The 20819-nt window shown below is 41.4% G+C and overlaps 3 protein-coding genes, 1 long non-coding RNA gene and 1 other non-coding gene across 9 annotated transcripts in view; 3 read left to right on the top strand and 2 right to left on the bottom strand.

Annotated features, from left to right (window-relative positions):
- The window catches only part of LOC111949070 (NACHT, LRR and PYD domains-containing protein 12-like), a 350272-nt gene that overhangs the window by 100882 nt on the left and 228571 nt on the right, over positions 1-20819 (top strand). The gene's annotated exons all lie outside the window — the stretch shown is intronic.
- The window catches only part of LOC144987763 (uncharacterized), a 296127-nt gene that overhangs the window by 124669 nt on the left and 150639 nt on the right, over positions 1-20819 (bottom strand). The gene's annotated exons all lie outside the window — the stretch shown is intronic.
- Positions 2298-2370, top strand: trnar-ucg (transfer RNA arginine (anticodon UCG)). Its single transcript has one exon. It is a non-coding gene; the product is annotated as a tRNA-Arg (tRNA).
- The window catches only part of LOC144987433 (uncharacterized), a 39235-nt gene continuing 24767 nt past the window's right edge, over positions 6352-20819 (bottom strand). The window contains exons 1-2 of one of the 2 annotated variants that reach the window (XM_078936849.1): positions 11193-12129; positions 6352-8509 (exon numbers count right to left, since the gene is read on the bottom strand). In XM_078936849.1, the coding sequence (XP_078792975.1) occupies positions 7017-8509; positions 11193-11337 (1638 nt within the window). In that variant the 5' untranslated portion in view covers positions 11338-12129 and the 3' untranslated portion in view covers positions 6352-7016. Of the gene's footprint in view, positions 8510-11192; positions 12130-20819 lie in introns of those variants that run through there. The other variant, XM_078936842.1, reaches the window with a different exon arrangement.
- On the top strand, positions 14645-16239 carry LOC144988100 (uncharacterized). Of its 2 annotated transcripts, XR_013651889.1 has the most exons (4): positions 14645-14905; positions 15461-15567; positions 15697-15793; positions 15921-16239. It is a non-coding gene; the product is annotated as an uncharacterized LOC144988100 (long non-coding RNA). The 2 variants fall into 2 exon arrangements; XR_013651885.1 differs by having other exon boundaries at positions 14657-15567.

The raw sequence follows: 20819 nt of genomic DNA, 5'->3' as shown, positions 1-20819 counted from the left end.
GGGTTGGGGCTTCCAGCACAGAACCAACCTGAGAGCAAATGAACATTCAAATCCTCCACAAGCTAAACCCCATCAGCGTTGGATTGCTGCTGACAGACAGACTTCATTGATGGCATCTTCCGTTCTGGACCTGACGTTTAGCACACCATAGCTGGATTCCAGAGCGCTTTATCAAAGCGCCTTAAGCCCGTTTGGACTCTGGCGCTCCACGCGCTGGATGAATAGTGGCGTTTGGAGGAAGTGCGGCTGCGCAGTCCGTCACTGAACACCGTCACTGCCTGGACCTCTTTCTGGGTCCTAGTGCCCTAAAGGTTACAGCTCCTGGTTACACAAGAGAAAAGTCCATTCTAGAGGCCACTCTGACGTCATCATCATCAAAGACAGCGTTACCTAGCAACCACACCAAGACCGCAGCAGCTATAGAGGGAAACACAACAAACCATCAACGGCGGTTAAAGCAGTCAGACGTTTGTTCTGCAGCTCAGAAAAAAATCTCTGCTTTAGGTTTTGGGGAGAAAAACAAAGGAAAACACACGGAGAAGGATTCTGCAAAGGAAATCCCAAGTTCTATTGGTAAGTCAGCGTCCTGGAAACATGCTTTGTTGGTTCTGAAGTGGCATGAATGCAGACTTAGATTGGTTTGTTTCCTTGGATTCTTCAGATGGATTCAAGCTGTAAATGTTGTCAGCATAAAGCAAGTTTGGACTAAACTAAAGCAGAAAGTGGCTTTGAAGATGGTCAGGAGAAATGAGGGCTTTTTTCAGGAATTCTTGGAAGAGGAGGACTTCTCCAAACAACCAGAATCTAGGAGGAGGTTTTTTCAGCATTGAGATCAGGATTTAGCATGAGCTTCAATCCCATTTTGGTTCAATCCAAATGTTTACCGTCATATTCAGGAGTTCAACTCTGAAAGCCACCATGACATCATAGACATTAAAGACCCTGTTACCTAGCAACCAAACACAACAAACTGGAGACCATTCAAACTGGACATTTTGGGGCAACAATTCTTTTCTAACTCAAGTTTTGATGAAAAATCCAAATGATGGAAACAGATTGTGTAAAGGAAATGAGGATCTATTGGTGAGTCACAGTCCTGGAAACATGAGTTGTGCTCTGATGAAGACGCCTGATCCAAATGTGGATTTTTGAAATGTTCTTCATGAGATTCAAACTGATTGAAGCTTTGAATTAAAGGTGTCAACACATTTCTGCATTGGATTCATTCTGTTTCAGTGTCTAAGGTTGGTTTTGTGGCAGAAACCAAGTTTTTGTTGAACAGTAGCGTTTGAAAAAGCAGAAAGTGGCTTTGAAGATGGTCAGGAGAACTTCTTTGAAGAGGAGGACTTCTCCAAACAACCACAACCTTAGAGGAAGTTTTCTGAGCATTCATAGAATGCTTTTACAATGACTCATCATTTTCCACAAGAAGCTAATGAGTTTTTCCAAATGCATGCTGGATATTCTTAGTTCTAGCTTAGAAAGCACTTTGTGGGATTTCCCTGGAAAACCTGCTTTATCAATCATTTTGGTCTCTTTTTCTTCTTCTAAGTTCCAGCTTGGTGAGTTTGCAGGTCGCCATGGCAACCACTGTCCAGGTCAAAGGGAGGACCACGGCCATCCTGTGTGAAAAGATGCGTAGGATGTGCGTGCGCACGGTTTTATAAATCCGAATATTTCTGTGCGTACGCACGTCCTATGTTTCATCCATACAACGCAAATCCTACGCAAAATTTTATAAATGAGGCCCCAGATCTTCTAAGAAGAATCCAGAGTTCCTGATCACAAACATCAACTGAAGCCCAAATCAGAGCTGATCAGACTGCATGGAGCCCAAGCTCCAGAAAAGAGGAGAGAAGAAGAAGTCGTCCACATGAAGCTTCACCTTAGAGGAAAAGAGGAGCTGCTGAACTAAAGTACTCGAGTACTGAGGAAGACTTTCAACCTCTGATTGATTCTGTAGAACATTTGGAACTAGAATGTAGAAAGTGCTTCAGTTCCATCAGCTGTCAGTCTGCAGCAGCTTCATCTGCTGCCTCCATCCTCTCTCTGTGAGTCTCTGCAGAGTTTTTCTGCAGCTGCTGGTTTTTCTGCAGCAGCATCAGAGCCAGAGAGCCAAAGAAAGTGGAAAGTCTGAGAAGGAAGCAGCTCTGAAGCTCTGCAGCTGACGGTGCAGCTTCAGGACTCATGAGGAGGAGCACACTGCAGCGCCTCCTCCTCCTTCCTCTTTGAGGCAGCAGAATTTCCTCCTCTTCTTCAGCTTCGTCCAACTCCAGCTGTACCTAGCTGTTCTCACAGACCATGTGGCCTAATGGACAAGGCGTCTGACTTCGGATCAGAAGATTGAGGGTTCAAATCCCTTCATGGTTGGAGGCAGAACTTTCAGAGACTCCCACAGTGAGTCACCTGCTGGCTGTTCTTTGTAACTGCATCTGCAGCTTCTAGAAACGTTTCTGTTTTCATCTTTTCAAACAGTTTGTTTTCTTCACATGAAGCCTAAAGAAATGTCCTCAGAATGATGGAAACAGTTTTTCTGCAGCTTGAAGCTGTTCTGGAAGATTTTCTTCTTTAGTGCAGAGAAATCTCTCATTTGATGAGACGGAGGAACTGCAGCAACGTTTCCTGGAAAACCTCCACATTTCATTGAAACCATGTTGGAACTTTAGGTCACATGGTCTGGAAGAAGCCCCAGTTCCAGCTGACAGAAGTCTGGTTCTGATCCATCAGATCTCACTAGCAACAGAACCAAACCTTCACGTGTTGCAGCAACAGTTTCCATGTTTGGGAGGATCTTCTGAAGAACAGCTCAGTTCCAGATCACATCATGATGTTTGATGTTTTCTTCATTCTAGGAAATCATCTGTGTCTCCTTTGATCTGTGCTGAGTCAGCACTTTGACTTCTTTTCAACTTTAGATCCATCATTTACAATCAAGGATTTATTGATAAATATTATTTATTGACAGAAAATAAAGAGTAAATGTATTTATCATCCAGCAGTGATTGTGGTGTTTGTACGTCTTTTATTTTGAAATTTTATCCGGTTCCTAGGTTTTATCAGACAGAATTAAGAATCATAAGGTATTGATAAAGCACATGCCAAAGATCAATTACTTAAGTACTACGTCAAAAATAACCCCTTTAGGAATCAACATGGCAAATGCAGCATCTGAAATATATGCAGATTATGTTACTTTTAAAAGTCATTCATGTGCTTTAAAACATAAAACTATACCAGTAAAGTAGACACAACACTGTTTCAGGAATTTTCATAGCAAAATTTCATCAAGTATCAAAAGTTAAAAACATGTGCAAAATTATGCTACATTAGGAAAGATTTTTGAATCAATTTATCAATTTTAGGAGCAACTGAAGTAATATCATCAAAGGTCAATCAATTTAACAATTTTCAGTAAGTGATTAATCATTTGTTTTACTCTTTTTATATATATTTTTTTTGTATTTTTATTTTTTTATAATAAAGTAATGCTGTAAGGGAAAAATAAAAAGGGTTCATAAACTGTCGATTGTCCAAGGTTGGCATTTCTTCTTTTACTGATAACAGCCGATTCTCTTGGTTTAAACAGTTAATAGTTTCCTTCCATGTTATGTCTGCAGACATTAGATTCAGGTCCATATCCTTCTTCAGCTGATATCAGCTGCGGTGAAAGTTGAGGTCAAGTTGTCTGCAGGTCAGAACTCTGCTGTTATTCAGGTGACGTCAGACATAAAGAGAAAGTGATGATTCCAGGTGTCATATTTCTTGACATTATTTGGCTCTTTGATTTATTACTCCACGTTGTTTCAGACAACCGTAATCAAGCACTTCTCAAAGTCCTTCATGGTGTTCACGACCAGAACCTTGGACCGGTCCTCTGGACCGAGTGGTTTGACGTAAATCCTGCAGCCTTTAACCCAAGTGTTCTCAATCTGCTTACGCTTCCTGAGAAGCCGTGCATGTTTGGAGATTTCAGCATTCCTTCTGGTCAGATGGTCGTTCAGATAAACAGCAGATCCTCTGAGATTTTTGCGTTGATTCATCAGAGCTAGCTTGTGTTTATGATTCACAAACCTGATGAGGATCGCTGGTTTATCCGTCTCCTTTCTCCTGGGGAGCAGGTGGCAGGTCTCGATGGTATTGCGATCCAGGGAAATCCCTTTAGATGTGAGAAATGTTTCCATTTGGCGTACCAGAGACTCTGCACCGATCTCCGTATTAGCACTGCTAGCTACGCTAGCGCTAGCATTAGCAGTGCTTGCTCCTGCTGTTAGTTTCGCTCGAGGCTTGATTGGTACTCCAGTGAGAATGACATTATTCATCCTTACTTGCTGTTCCACATCGTCCAGTCTTTTCTCCAGAATCTCGACCCGGTTTTCTCGCTGCTCGTTTTGAGCCCGAAATCTTCGGAACTTTTCCATCATTTCCCAAAGTGGTGATAGCTTAGCCGACACTTGATCCATAATACTTTTCAGCGTTTCTTGAATAATGTCAAGAGACTTTTTGAGGTCTTCGTATTCTTGGGTTTTCGTCGGGGGCATAGTCAGCTCTCTTTTTTGGAGAAAAATCAACTTTTTAAGTAATTTGAAGATAGTTGTATTCGCAGAGAGGCACGCCACGCATCCTGCTGTGTAACCCGGAACCGGAAAGTTCCCAAGGATGATCATCATGGTGGACTCATCCTGAATCCAAAAGACACTGGAGCATCCAAACCACTCACTCATGCTATTTCCCACTCTCACACACGCTCTACTGTTTCTATAAAAACTCTTCACACCTTCCAACAATCTACCATCAATACCATACATACTCAACACAACCCACAACGGCTCTTTATCAATCCTATCATATGCCTTCTCTAAATCCATGAATGCCCAAAACACCTCCCTCCCTTAGCCAAAAACCTTTCACACACCTGTCTCACAACAAACACCTGATCCACACACCCTCTACCTCTCCTGAAACCACACTGCTCTTCACCAATCATACACTCAGTCCCCTCCACTACCCTATTAATCAGCACTCTCCCATACAATTTGCCTGCAACACTCAGCAGACTAATACCCCTAAAACTACCACATTTATACTTATCACCCTTACCCTTGTACAGGGGAACCACACACACACTCTTCCAATCAAGCGGCACCTGCCCATTTGCAAAACACACATTCAACAGTCTCACTAACCACTCAATCACGATCACTCCACCACACTTCAGGCATTCCACAGCACACCCATCCACACCAACTTTCCCACAGCTTGCTCAACTTTCTCTCCCGAAATTAACGCTTCATTCAACCCTCCCAATACATTCAGTCTACTTTCCCTTCCATCCGTCGCAATCACAGCATCCCGGTCTTCCTCCACATTCAACAGCCTCTCAAAATACTCCGCCCACCTTTTTCTTACTGCATTCCCCTCTTTCAACATCCTTCTGTCCTTTGTTTTTACTTGCTCCTCCCTCCCCGACACTCCCTTTCGCACCCTTTTCACCTCCTTCCAAAACATTTATTTTGTTCTCTCGAAAATTATCAGACAACTGTCTGCCCCACCTTTCGTCCGCAGCCGCTCTTGCCTCACGCACAGATCTCTTAGCATCCCTTTCTTCTCCTTATAACACTCATATGACTTCATTCACATGACTTCATACATTCACTTCCCTTTCTTACACTACCCCCCAACACGTCTCACACCACACACTTCCTCTGCACATCCAACCACTGCACTCTTGAACTGTTGCCATTCTTCCTCCACTCCAACAACCATTTGCTCCTTCACCATATTCCACTTGCAACCTAATTCCTTCTGATACTCACACATTTTCTCTCTGTTCTTCAAAACACTCACTCTCAGAACTTGTCTTGCCTCCCCTCTCTTTCTCGATCTCACCCATGGCATACCCACACGCAACCTTCCTTCCACCAAATATTGATCAGACATACCTCCACTCTCTCCCCTCCTCACACTTACATCCAGCAATCTACTACATGAAACCTTTGAAACCACCACATAATCCATCAGTGCTTTATCAATCACTCTTCCACCACTCTGCCATAAGTATCACCCACGTATACTTATGGATCTCTTTCTTTCTGAACCATGTATTCCCAATCACCATCTCTCTTTCAGTGCACATTCCTATCAGTCTCTCACCATTATCATTCTTTCCAGGAACACCATGCCCTCCAACAACACCCTCAATTTTCTCATCACCTACTCTAGCATTCAGATCTCCCATCAGCACATTTGCTCCAAATCCTTGCAAGCACTCATCCAAGTCGTTCCAGAAGGTCACTCTCTCCTCTTCATTCCTCTCACTGCCAGGACCATATGCACTCACGAACACCCACAACTGATTTTTGATTTTGATTTTATTGATTTATTTCAAGCATTGTAGTCAAAGCAATAAAGAATTTACACATATTTATCAAACTCATTACAGAAATGATGAAATGCATAGATTAAAAAGACAGAAAACAAAACAAAAATGTCACTTAAATCATATATGCTTAATTAAATACAGTGATCATTAACTGAGGTATAAGTAGAGTTTGATTTATTGCTTGAAAACTCCTTCAGAAATTTCACTTTCACCCACATCAGCTGATTCATATTGATTACATTAGTTAGTGGATTTAAAAGAATGTGGGAAAATCATTTTTCACTTAATGGTTACTAGCTCACATGCCTTGACAAATTAAAAACTGCAGTCCCTTCTTTTAGTCTATAACAATAATGAAATTATGACAACAAATCTTAAAGATGTTTACAAAACATTTCTCATAATAATACGACAGGTAAAAAATGTAATTAACGCCTCCTTTGAACTGATTTACAACATCAATGTCTGTGTTATTGAGGCCACCAGCTTGGGGGTGTGTACATGTAATGAAAGGTCAGGCTGATGTAACTGTTAACTGTTTATTTATTTTTACAAAATAAAAGCTTCTCACGCGTGTGAGTTCTAATGTATTTTACTAGATTACATCTGTGGCTGAGCCATTTATCAGCCATAAAAACTATCTCTCACCTGAATGAGTTTTCATGTGTGTTTTTAGAGTAGGTATTCGACTAAAACTGGCATCACATTTATTGCAAGGGAAAGGCTTTTCTCCTGTGTGAATTCTCATGTGCGTTTTGAGATCAGTAAGATGACTAAAACTTTTATCACATTCTTTACAAATAAAAGGCCTCTCTCCTGTGTGAGTTCTCATGTGTATTTTGAGATTTGATATTTGACTAAAACTTTTATCACATTCATTGCAAGGGAAAGGCTTTTCTCCTGTGTGAGTTATCATGTGCGTTTTGAGATGAGATAGATGACTAAAACTTTTAGCACATTCTTTGCAAAAAAAAGGCTTCTCTCCTGTGTGTGTTCTCATGTGTATTTTGAGATTTGATTTTCGGCTAAAACTTTTGTCACATTCTTTACAAGAAAAAGGCTTTTCTCCTGTGTGAGTTCTCATGTGTGTTTTGAGATGAGATATAACACTAAAACTTTTATCACATTCTTTACAAGAAAAAGGCTTCTCTCCTGTGTGTGTTCTCATGTGTATTTTGAGACTAGATCTGTGACTAAAACCTTTATCACATTCTTTACAAGAAAAAGGCTTCTCTCCTGTGTGACTCATCATGTGGGTTTTGAGATTATATGCGTCACTAAAACTTGTATCACATTCTATACAAGTAAAAGGCTTTTCTCCTGTGTGAGTTCTCATGTGTCTTTCGAGACCATTTATCTGATGAAAACTTGCATCACATTCTTTACAAGAAAAAGGCTTTTCTCCTGTGTGAGTTCTCATGTGTCTGTTTAGATTCGATATTTGATTAAAACTTGAATCACAATCTTTACACTTAAAGGGCTTCTCGCCTGTATGAATTGTCTTGTGTTTTTTGAGACTAGATTCACAACTAAAACTTTTTTCACAGTTTTTACAAGAAAATGTCTTCTTTCCTGTATGAGTTTTCATGTGAAATTTCAACTGAGACCAGCAACTAAGATTTTTACCACATTTTTTACATGCACAATATATTTCATCAGACCCAGTTTGGACATGACTTGTGTCTCTTCTCTTCCTCTGATCTCTGTTCTGTGGGTCTGTCTCTTCATCTGTAGTTGATGTTGATTCTTCATGTTGGTTTCCGGCTTCATCCTGACTATCAGTTATATTAAAGATCTTCTGATTGTTTAGATCTGCTTCACTGTTCTCATCTTCCTCATTAGTAGGAATCTCCATCAAGGTATCAGTCTCCTGCTTCAGATCAGGCAACTCTTCATCTTGACTTATGTGTTCTTCTCGCTTTTGTTTTATCTGCGGAGGTTCTGGTTCCTCCATTTCCTCTTTAATCTGTGGAGGTTCTGGTTCTTCCTGTTCCTCATTAATCAGTGAAGGATCTGGTTCCTTCTGTTGCTCTTCACTTTGGGCAGGTTCTGGTACCTTTTGTTCCACTCTAAAGTTGCTCTGCTGGTTACAGAGATCTTCCTCTTCAGTCATCCAATGCTGAGGGAGACCTACAGGAATACAAACACAAGAAAAAGGCCTTTTAAACTTTTAAATAAGTTTGTGTATTTTCAAACACCAATAAAAATTGAAATCTGCTCAGTCAGGAACCTTGTGACTACCTCTAGAAGCTCATCAAGAGAATGCCAAGAGTGTGCAAGCAGTAATCAAAGCAAAAGGTGGCTACTATAAAAAACCTTGAATATGACATATTTTCAGTTGTTTAGCACTTTTTTGTTATGTATATAATTCCACATGTGTACATTCATAGTTGTGATGCCTTCAGTGTGAATCTACATTTTTCATAGTCATGGAAATGAAGAAAACTGTTTGAATGACAAGGTGTGTCCAAACTTTTGGTCTGTACCGTATATAATGTGAAATAATAATATTTGTGTACTTAAATACACAAGCTCCCAATGAAAAGCAGATTTTAAATTGAATTGGAAAGTTATTTCTACTTCCTACAGGATCCATGTGTTACTAGCCGTGTCAGCGACACCGTAGAACAAGGGAAATTATAGTGTTTATGTTTTGTTTACTGTTGAAATTATCACATAATTGTGGTGTTTTTTCGCTGCCATTAATTGAACGGGCGCAAAGACAACTGATCAAGTGTATTCAAGAACTAAGAGAGCGAACCCTATAACCGAGCAACCCCGCATTTTACAACTACACGGCTGCAATCTTAACTGAGTGGTGACCTTGAGTGGTCCCTTCGCGCTCACTGGATTTGCACGCAGTGCTAAGGGCCGTACACACCGGGACGAATATCGGCGCACGTTATTCGCCAGCGTTTTTCCAACACGTTTTTTTGTGTTCATCCCCAAGCGATTTTCGCTGACGATGAGCCGAGTGATTAGATGGCGCTTAATGTAAAACAGAAATACCCCTGTACACAAGGTGGCGCTGCGCAACTTTATGCTTCTTAGACTTGCTTTTCATTCAGAAGAAGAGACCAAGTAATTAAACGCTTGTCAGAATCATACAAAGAAAACATGACTATTTCAAGCACCAGTAGCTCCAGCTCCAGCGATGTAGAAATTATTGTTCTGTTGAATGATGAAAGACGCCGGAAAAGACGCCGATTTTGGGTACATCACATAGCTACGAGAAGAGAAGAACATGGGGAGTTTTATCGACTGGTACAAGAGCTGAAAATGTATCATGAGCGTTTTCAGGGATATTTTAGAATGTCCGTCAGTGAGTGAGCATCTTCTTCGTCTTATTTCTTCGCGGTAGTGTAGACGTTACTTAGCGTATGTCTTCTTCGCCGTTACGTATGTGTGCTTAACAAGACAGTTTTGTGTCTGAGCGCCCCCATGTTGTGTTTTACTGTAACTTCAGAAGCTCCAGACACGTGTGCAAAAGCGCCATTCTCATTGGTTGTATAGTTTTTGATGCGGCGCGTCAGACCAAAAAAACGAACCTGTGGCGTTTTTTAAAAAAAAAATGACGCTTTAACGCATGGCGTTTTTCGGGTCGCTGTGCACACTCACATTGGTGCCCTTTGTTTAGTCACGAGGCGTTAAACGTTGGCGAATATCGCGTGCGAAATTCGTCCCGGTGTGAACAGGTCTTTAAGGGGGTGTTTTGTCCCATGGGGGCGGTAACCTTTAAGGTTGATCTGATTGACCAAAATTTAAATGACAAATCCGGCATGCAGGTCTTTAATTTTTAGAGCAGGGGTGGCTAACAAGCAGCTCTTGGCCAATAAGCATGTGGCTGGGTTTTTGCAGAAACAAGGCGAGGTGGCCCAAGTTGAAAGATCGACTGGAGCGAGTCTCTGTACTCTCTGATGTCGTTTACCCTGTACCCCCCCCCCCCCTCCCCCAATGACCAGATGAATATTTTTTCTTTAAAAAAAATGCAGGAAAATGAAATTGCATCGAATTGACTTATACATGCTATGAACACGTCTTTATTGTCATCCAATTGTAAACTCAAATCCAAACATGCTGAGAAAACGCGAGAGATTTACTAGAGATTTTCTAATTTGGTGCTCATGATCACATTTTATAGTAAATCAAAACAAAAATGCCTGACAACAGTATAATGTTTAGGATTATTATTTTTTTTATCACTGACATCTGACTGATCACAGTTTTCGGTCTAGCACCAAGTGTAAGATTTTCCAAAGGCGCAGCTGAAACACACTAGATTCAAATATTTGTGAAATAACCTTTTATGAATGTCGTATGAATTCATTTTGCTGCATTTCCGCCACGTCACAAAGTCTGGTCAGTGAAAATGCTGACTTTAAAACAGTCTATGATTACATGAGGCGACCCACGGAACAGCATCAGCAATCATTGGCATAGCATCAGAGTCTAACAGCACTGATGTTTCTAAATCAACACTTTTCAGGAAACTTTCTGTTGCTGAGAAAGAATGAAAGAAGTGAATCAATGACTGCAGAGCGACGGTCACCAGAATCCTCCACTAGAAACAGTCATCGCTCCATTAGAATCTGGATCTGAATGTTCTGGAAGATGAAAGGTTTGTGTGGGAAATTGTTTCTTGTTGCTTTTAACCATAAGACAGAAGAACAGCTTTTGCTTCTGACATTAAAGTAAGTGACTAAATAAATGAAGAAACCTGAGATCAGCAGCTGAAAAACACAAAATCAAATCCCATATGATGAAGAAGAAATCAGTGAAGGGCTTCTCTGTTTCTTTGATGAAGGTCACATACCTATGTGGTGGAGCTGCAGCTGTGGTTTCCAGATGACATCCAGCAGTCTGCGCTGACGACAGAGCTCCTCCTCGTTCTGGACGATGGTTCCTTCAGCAGCAGAAAGTTGTTCTCTGACAGAACCTTCCTGAGGTTCTGAAGACATGGTTCCTGCTCCGATCTTCAGCTCCAACTCCCACAAACACCGCCGTCCTCTTCACTGCAGCTCCAATCGATCATCTGCTAGTCTCACAATCACAGAAAAAAGGTTCAAACAGAAACTTTTCTCCTGGTTGGAGATTTTCCTGAAAGTTCCTGTGATCCTGCTGGAGTCAGTTCTGTTCAGCCTGCAGAGCAAACAGAAAAGTCTCTGGAAGCTTCCACATGTGAAACTTCAAGACAAAGAATCCAAACAACAACATCTGATTGGTTGACTTTTGGAGGGAAAGCTGCAACAGTCTTCTGTGATTGGTTCAGCCGTCCCTGCCCCCACTAGTCCACTGCACAGGGGGCAACATTCCAGGGGGGGTTGGTAATCTCCTCCTTCTATTGTTTCTGCCCCACTGGCTCTTTCAAAATAAAGGCTTGTTGTAGCAGAAACCTGAATGGAACATCAGAATGGACTCAAACTGCTGCTGGTCTCAAAGCCTCGTTCTCAACTTCCAGCTGAACTCTTCATGAGTTTGAGCGTCTGTGACAAACTCTACAGTTGAACAACAGCAGTGAAAATCTCCATGGATGTCAACTGGGAGAGAATCAACATGAGATTTCCAAGAGTTTCTGCAGGAACTCATCACAAAGTCAGGAGCTGCAAGGCCTGATGGGAGATCTGGGATCCTATTGTGACATGAAGGAAACTCCTTCAAACAGGAAAGATTTCATCTGACACGAACACTTTGACGTTAACATGAAAAGCATTAAAAGGAAAGAATTATAGTATTTACCTGTGAAATGTTATGTCCTCCTCCTTTGTGGACTTATTTCTCAAAAAAACAAAAGACCGGCACAATGAAGCGGCATTTTGCAAAATCAATCAAACTTTTATTTCAGACTCAGGTGGTCCATAGGAAGAAAAGAGAATAAAATAAAACATAAGATACAAATACAGTATTTATAATAAAAAGTAAAAAGATATAACTTAAAAAGAGTATAATCGCTGTATCCAGTGTTTCCTTAGGGCAGAAGTGTAGCGGCATGAGCTTCTTTTGGGATCAGTCAGAGACATGATAATTGAGTTCTTAGATTTGTCCAGGCGTTCCATGAGGCTGTATGTAAGCTTACGCAGTAGAGCTTCACAGGTGGGGATGTGAGCGTCCACAAACAGCTGACTGGCTCTGTACCACCTGGGCACCTGTAGCAGAAGCCTAAAAGCATCATTATAGGCCACTAAGAATTTGTGGAATGTCCCACGTCCATAGTTCCACCAAAGAGGGGCCGTATACAGAGGAGTGCAGTAAGATCTGAACAGCGAACACTTCACTTGAAGAGAACATGCACTGAATTTTCTCATCAGCATATTTGCCTGAGCATAGAGTTTACAGTACTGTCTCTGAATGTCTCTATCATCCCTCCAATCGTCAGTAATGAAATGTCCAAGATATTTGATAGATGATGTTTGTTCCAGAGGCGTTCCACAAAGCTTAAAAACAGGAAAGTTTACATTTCTGTCGTCTTTGGTCCTTACAATCATTACTTTGCTTTTAGAGGGATTGTATTTTATATCAAAGTCTCGGCCATAGACAGAACAAACTTTTAAAAGTGTTTGTAACCCAGCACTGTAGGGGCTAAAAATGACAAGGTCATCAGCATACATAAGATGATTAAAGGTTTGACATCCAACAACACATCCAGTTTTGCACAGATTCAGATTAGTGGATAGGTCATGAATATACACATTGAATAGAAATGGAGAGAGGATCCCCCCCTGTTGAACTCCATTGCTTACATAAAAAGGCTCTGATAATACATTGCCCCATTTGACTACCATTGTTTGATTAGCATACCAGAAAGCCAGGAGTCGTACAAGATATTTGGGCACTCCTTGATTAATTAGCTTCTGAAAAAGCTTGAGGTGGTTGACCCTGTCAAAAGCCTTAGTGGCATCAATAAAACACAGAAATACAGATGTATTCAGATGCAGGTATTTCCCAACTATTTCCTGTAACGCGTAGATACACATATCAGTGCCGAGGCTTTTTTTAAAACCAAATTGGTTCTCACTTGTTAAAAGATGCACTTCGAGTCTAGTCAATAAAACATATTCTAAAATTTTTGAAATGTTGCTGGAAAGGGCAATCGGTCTGTAGTTCGACAGACTATTTAATGTGTTCAGCAGAGACTTGACCTCACCAAGATGGCGGTGTTCTCCTCCCATGAGGAATCACGTGATGTCTCCTCTAGCTATATAACTCATTGGCTGTGTCCGAATTACCGCCCTAACCCCTATATAGTGCACTATATAGTGCGGTCGCCATTTTGTAGTGCTGTCCAAATCTACAGTTCAAAAATCATGTGCACTAGAAATTTCCCAGAATTCTCTACGAAAAACCAGTGTGGATCGATGCTCACTCGATCGGCGAATATTGCCCAGAATGCACTGCGTTCATACCAGAATGCATTGCGTGTGACCCACAATACACTGCGCTTGAATTATTCGAAGATGGCGGACGGTTGCGCGAGAAAGAGGACTTAAAAATGTAAGTATATTTAAAAGTATCAAGTATCTGTTGTAAAATATATTTGTAAATATGTAAGATGATGTGTTTAATATGTTATATTCCTCAATCGACTATCTACATTGTTTTGAAGCTCATCAATTTCGGTAATGCTAAAGCTAACGCTAGCGCGAATTAGCGCCGAATGTTAAAAACAAACGCTGTTGATATTACATAAAAAAACAGTGAGTTCTAACCGTAGTAATAAGTTATTAACACATTTTTAAAATGTGTTTATATATGTAGGGACTGACGAGGATAAGGAAAATCTGATCCATCTGTGGATGGAGAAAGATAGCCTGTTTGTTATCAGGCAAGCTCGTGCCGGATGGGAGTAAGAGACACTTGATCACATTTGTATTTATTTATCATTAAACTGTAATCGTTGTCATGTCGGGGTAAAGGTTGTTGTTGAAAGAGGAGAGGAGGAAAGAGCACGAAGGGACAGAGTGACAGGAGAGTCTGTTAAGCTTACCTAAGTTTAAAATATTGTTCACAAAATGTAACGTCGTCGTTGTTTTTGCAATTTGTTTAATAAATGCAGTAACAAAAATGAGTTATTTACAGGCATTATTTAAATCTGAGCCATTTTTAACAATCTCAAAAGAATTTTCATATAAAAATCAAATGTACATATTTACATTTTCGTTTTATGTTAAAATTTATTTTATACATCTTAACAATACTCCTGCCCTGTGTCCGAATTACCGCCCTAACTACTAAAACCCTATATAGTGCGGCACTATATAGTTCTCTATATAGTTCTCTGAATTTTCAAAGCAATAGACCTTTTTCGCAAAAACCGGAAACACGTCAGCAACGTGTAAACCTAGTTCCGGTTTGTGCTTCGCTGGCGGAGAATGGCAGAGCCTAGAGTGTTTTCGAAGAGCCTGAGTTGTGTTCCGAAGTTCATCAGCGCTGATGCGATGAAGAGTGTGAAGATGCATTCGTCCACTAAAGGAAACAAATTGGACAAGGGATATAAATTCGTCCATGAAGAGTTTATCCACCATTACCAAGGTAAGCTTCAGCTAGCTTAGCCATAGCCGCATCACCGGTAACTCTGTGTGTTTGTTTACGTCAACTGTAAATCCTGGTGTTATTTGTAATATAAGGTATAACACATCGCAGTTAATATGTTGTGTGTGTGTTTAAGTGAAAAGGCATGAGATTAACATAACACCCAAAAATTTGGTGAAGCTGTAAATAAGAAATGTTAAGGTGCCCGTTTGCGTCTTCATTCTTCTTGCTGCAGACAGTTGCGGCACTTTCTTCACTTACTATTAGTATTATTTTTCTGAAAGTAGGGTGACCACACGTCCTCTTTTCCTGGACATGTCCTATTTTTCGATACTTATATGATAAAATAACATTGAACATAGATGAAATGTAATCATATTTGCTTCATGTATGCAGCTCTGAACACCAATTACTCTCGATGAAATATCTCACAAACTCACTTCACTCCTCTTTTTTACAAACTCAAATCTGGTCACCCTACTGACAGTTATAGTTTCATGTTACATTGATGTAGCAACATAAGTATGTCTTAATTTTAACCTATTTAATTTCCAGACCGCACATTATTCACAGCTGGGTCAGCAGGCTGATCCACCCCCCCCCCCCCCCCCCCCCTGGCCTGCACGAGTGGCTTGCAAAGATGGCACAGACCAAGAACACAGGTGGGTTTGTGATCAAATTATCATTATGATTTAAGAACGGATGTGTATCCATAACAACTGTAGATTATTATAAAAACACCCCCAGTAGTTATTACAGACTGTAATTTCTTTTTGCCTTTTATTTATAAGGGAATCCATCCTGAACCGGTTAGTGAGCTGGTGGTGCAAAAGCCCAAAACAGTTGGCTAAGACGGTCTGAGGTCCACACTGTACAAGGCATATACAGGTGAATAATTTAACTTTTTGTTGCTTTGTGAGAGCAAGTTAAGTTTAAATGTAAAAAAATTACATTAAATTTAAATGTAGTTATGCACTTATGTCTAACTTTTGTGTGTTGTGTTTCTCTTGTGTAGGACCACTGCCAGATCCATATCTGATGGCATCTGGAAGCAGATTATGCCAGGTGCAGCCCCAACCTCTCATGGCTGTGTTGGATGGGGTTTCTGAGATGGAATGAAAGAGAACTTGGATAGATATTATAGCAAATGCATGAATGCATACCTTAAATTACACTTATCTTGTCTTTAAAAATCAGTTCAGCCTTCTGTCTTACTGTTGATGATCTGTAATGTTCTTTTTTATTCTAAATCTTTGATGTTATTTGTGTTGTTATTAATCAGTTGTTGTTACGCATACCTAAAAATATTAAATGAGGCACAATTTTGACCAAAATTGTTTTATTTGTTCATCTAATTATTTTTGTGAAGTCAAAGTCACATTTCAACAGGAAAATATTACGAATATAACAATTATATTTAACTAGATTTTAAGAATATGTGGAAACACTAAATTTTTCCATACTATTTGCACATTATACATTATTTACATACCAAACATTAATTCACTCTTCAACACAAAAAAGTCCTTGACAATTTGCCAAAACACGGCATTTAAGCCAGATCTGATTCACACTGCCCATCAGTGTGAGCGGCACAGAGAGTCCCTGATGTGAAAGGACTTTATCCTACTGATCACTCTTTCCACTATAATTCTGAGGCGGGTAATGGCTTGGGTTTGTTCTATTTCCTCCTTGCTGATGGAGCTGAAAGCTTAAAAGGTGGAATCATGATCTCAGATCCATTGTCAGTAAGGAGGTCTTCAATGAGGAACTTTTGTCCGCCATGACATCGTCTCCTGGCTGCAGCAAAGGAACTTGGCTTCTAAGTCATGGATGTAATCCAAAGCCTCATCCAGAGCACCTGTGAAGATAAAGAAATTAAAAATCAGTCTTGATATATTTATTCTACCTTTCAACACAACACAGTAATCATGTTTTGAAAAGTATGTTAAGTATTTAATTACAAATACATTTCATTTATTTTGGTTAATGACAAAATACCCAAAATTAATTAAATACATGTAATTAAAATAGGTGAGAGCGTGAACAGCTTTTATTATATACATTAATTTTTTCAGGTAGAAATGCATTTATCCAATAACGGTACACATAGTTGACTAACGTTAACCAAACACATTATGAACAACCTTACCTGCAGGTGGGTGTGTCACGTAGTCCTGATCCATCTTTACTGCCTTAGCTTAGCCACCGTGTCGCTATCTTCACAGCATAGCTGCATAGACTGACGTTTGAGGTTCTGTCATATACTGACTCCCTTCTCAAAGGAGCAGTAAAGTTTTTCCAAGGGAAAATACTCGGGACGACACCACTCTTCAGGCGACGAACGACGCAGCCGCACCACACATCCGGAGCGAAGTTAGTAAGTGCCGGCAGCAGAGGGTGCTACCTGTGTTTACATTAAAACTATGCCCTTAAAATTAACAGAGAAAAATCATCAATCACCTCTATTATGGACCAAACAGGAAATGTCACCCATGACCCGGTCGAAATTAATAACGCATTTGAAAACTTTTATAAAAACCTGTACACACCGCAGATCAATCCGTCAGAGCAAAGTATTGACTCATTTCTTAATAATGTAAACCTACCCAGGCTAAATGAGGATCAAATCACAAACTTAGATTCTCCGCTCTCGCCGTCTGAACTTCATGAAGCTCTGTTACTTATGCCTAATGGTAAAGCACCAGGGCCTGACGGCTTTCCTGCTGAGTTTTATAAAGAATTCTGGGAACAACTGGCACCAACATTTTATAAAACTGTCACATCTATTAATGAGAGCCAATCAATGCCACCTAACATGAACTCAGCCAACATAATTCTTCTTCTAAAACCAGACAAAGATCCCACTAGTCCTTCAAGCTATCGCCCTATTTCTCTAATCAATGCAGATGTAAAAATTATCTGCAAAGCACTAGCACAGAGAATAGAAAAAATCACTCCTCACATAATTCACTTCGACCAGACTGGATTCATCAAAGGCAGACACTCGGATGATAATGTCCGTAGACTAGTTAATATAATAGACTTTGCCACCATTAAAAACCAGGAAATGACGGTACTATCGCTGGAGGCTGAAAAAGCCTTTGACAGAGTTAATTGGAAGTTCCTTATTGCTGCCCTCCATAAGTTTGGTTTTGGAGAAGCATTCATCAATTGGATCAAAATATTATATCACAACCCCAATGCATCAGTTAGAACTAATAAACAGACTTCAAACAGTTTTTTTCTTGGAAGAGGAACCAGACAGGGCTGCCCACTCTCTCCTTCTCTTTTTGCTATATTCATTGAGCCTTTAGCTGCAGCAATAAGACAGAATGAGAGCATTATAGGAATAAAAACCAAACACAGCCATCATAAAATTAGTCTTTATGCGGATGACATATTACTGTTTTTAAGGAATTTACATTCTGTAAATGAAACAGCAATGATCATAAATGAATTCTCCTCCATATCAGACTATTCCATTAATTGGAATAAGTCTGTTTTATTACCACTCAACAGGAATATGGAACAAAGACTCACAATTCCAGTTAAAACAGGAAATATCAAATATCTGGGTATCTACTTTTCCCCCAAACTATCAGAACTGGTGCAGCTAAACCACACCCCATTACTGAAAAGCATACAGGACGATCTAACACGCTGGACCAACCTGCCTTTGTCACTTATGGGCAAGGTAGCCACGGTTAAAATGAAAATCTTACCCAAAGTTAATTATCTCTTCTCAATGATTCCCACACAACCGCCATTAAAATGGTTCAAAACATTAGACTCATCCATATCAAGCTTTTTATGGAACAACAAACCTGCAAGAATTAGTCTAAAAACTTTAAAATCTGCAAAAAGCTGTGGAGGATTAGAACTACCTAATTTCCACAAATACTTTCTTGCAAATAGATTACAATATATCTTAAAATGGTTAAAAAATAATCCAGAAACCAACTCATGGTTAGACTTGGAACAGGTGTTATGTGGAAAGATCAACCTGTCACAGCTACCATTTATTAGCCAAACAGTTAAAAAAACAGGATTGTTTCAAAAGCATTAATATAAATGCCACCTTAACAGCCTGGTGGGAATTTCTCAAAATATCAAAATCATCAATTCAACCGTGCAAAATGACACCCATCTGGAACAACCCGGACATCCTTATTAACAAAAAAATGATTCACTTCCCAGCTTGGCAAGCAGGGGGCATAAAACAACTAGAGCACGTAATTATTGATAGAAGATTCATAACCCCCCAGGAACTTCAAGACAAACATGGAATAAATAACTTCTTGGAATATCAGCAACTTAAATCAAGTATTACTAAAAAGTATAAAATTAAAGACGACGATTTAAAGCTACCAGATGTAGTTACCACTCTGATTAATTTTTCAATGAATAGAACTCTCTCCAAAATTTACAAACTTTTATGTAATTTAGATAACAATATTGCCCTTCCAACAAAAAAATGGGATGCAGACTTGAGCATCAGCACAGATGAAAGCTTCTGGTCAGAACTTTGTCTAAACACCTTTAAACTGACAAAAAGTCCAAATCTGCAGCTAATCCATCTCAAAACTCTTCACAGAATTTACTACACTGGACAGAGGATGTTCAAGATGGGTCTCAGTAACTCAGACATTTGCGAGCACTGTGATAATAATCTACCCGACAGCTACATGCACGCACTGTGGTTCTGCACTCCTGTCCAGGCTCTCTGGCAGCAGGTATGTGCCGATTTATCAGTCTGGCTTAAGGTTTCAATCACTGCCTCACCGTCACTTTGTGTGCTTGGTGACATGAGTGCCATCGATATAGAAGAAGGATTAGCATCTATCATTTTCATAACTCTTTGTATTGCCAAAAAAACTATTTTAATAAATTGGAAAAACAAGAAAAATATAAACATAAGTCAACACAGAAATCTGCTGTTTGATCATATCAGCTTGGAAAAAATGTCAGCCCAAAGCTCAAGTAACTTTGAAAGAATTCAGTCTCTCTGGTCTCCTGTGGTTGACTCCATGACTTAGGGGGTGGAGGGCTTGGTCGTCGCTGCTCCTTGCCCTTCTGCCGTGGTTTGGGGTGGGGGTCGGGGCTTCCGGTGCCTGGCGGGGGCGGTGGGGGGCTCCGTTGGTCGGGGGGTCGGGTCCGGTGCCTGGGTGGGGCGGGCTGGGGCGCTGCGTGGTCCTCTGGGCTTGGGTGTGGGGGTGCGTGGTGGGGGGGTGGGGTGGTGGTCTGGCTTGGCTTGGGGGGGTGGTCCCTTTGCCTGTGCTGGGGGGGGTTGGCGGGGGGCCCTGCTCGGGTGGGGGTGGCCCAGCGGCGCCGGATGGGCTGCCCATCTGCACCTGGGGCTGGGATCGGCCCTTCCCTGGCTCTGGGACGGGACGGGACAACCCTCTCGGGGCCCCCGGTCGCTCTGGGTGTCACCCGCTTCGGCTGCGGGGTCTGGGGTGGGGTGGGGGGGACCAACCGTGGGCCGGGTGGGTGGCTGCCTGGAGTGCGGAGCGGGTCTCCCTTGGGGGGTCCTGGCTCGTACCTGGGGTCGGGGCGGGGGGATGCCCGGAACTCCTGGGTGGTGGTGGGGTGCTCGTCTGGGGCTGTGGGCGTCCCTCTCCGGTGGGGCCCTGCGTTGGGCTCTTCCGGCGCGGCGGGGGGCTGCTTTCCTGGCTGGGCTGGGGCGGCGCTCTCTTTCCCTCTGCGCCTCCCTGCTCTCTGGCTCTGGGGGCCTCGCGGCGGTCCTGCTGGCCCTGGCCTGGGTGGCGGTCTTGGTCGCCCGGGGGGCGGTTGTTCCCTGCCTGTTCCCGTGTGGCGTTGGGGGGGCTCCGGCTGCCGCTGCTGCTGCGGCGGGGGTATGGGTGTGGGGGTGGCTGGGCGCTCCTCCTCCTTCTTTTCACATTCCACCATC

This window comes from Oryzias latipes, chromosome 2 (assembly GCF_053564925.1).
Source record: "Oryzias latipes strain Hd-rR chromosome 2, Olatipes_Hd-rR_3.1".
In the NCBI taxonomy this organism is placed as follows: domain Eukaryota; kingdom Metazoa; phylum Chordata; class Actinopteri; order Beloniformes; family Adrianichthyidae; genus Oryzias; species Oryzias latipes.
The sequence above is the reverse complement of the archived record's forward strand: the minus strand, read 5'-3'. Positions and strand labels throughout refer to the sequence as shown.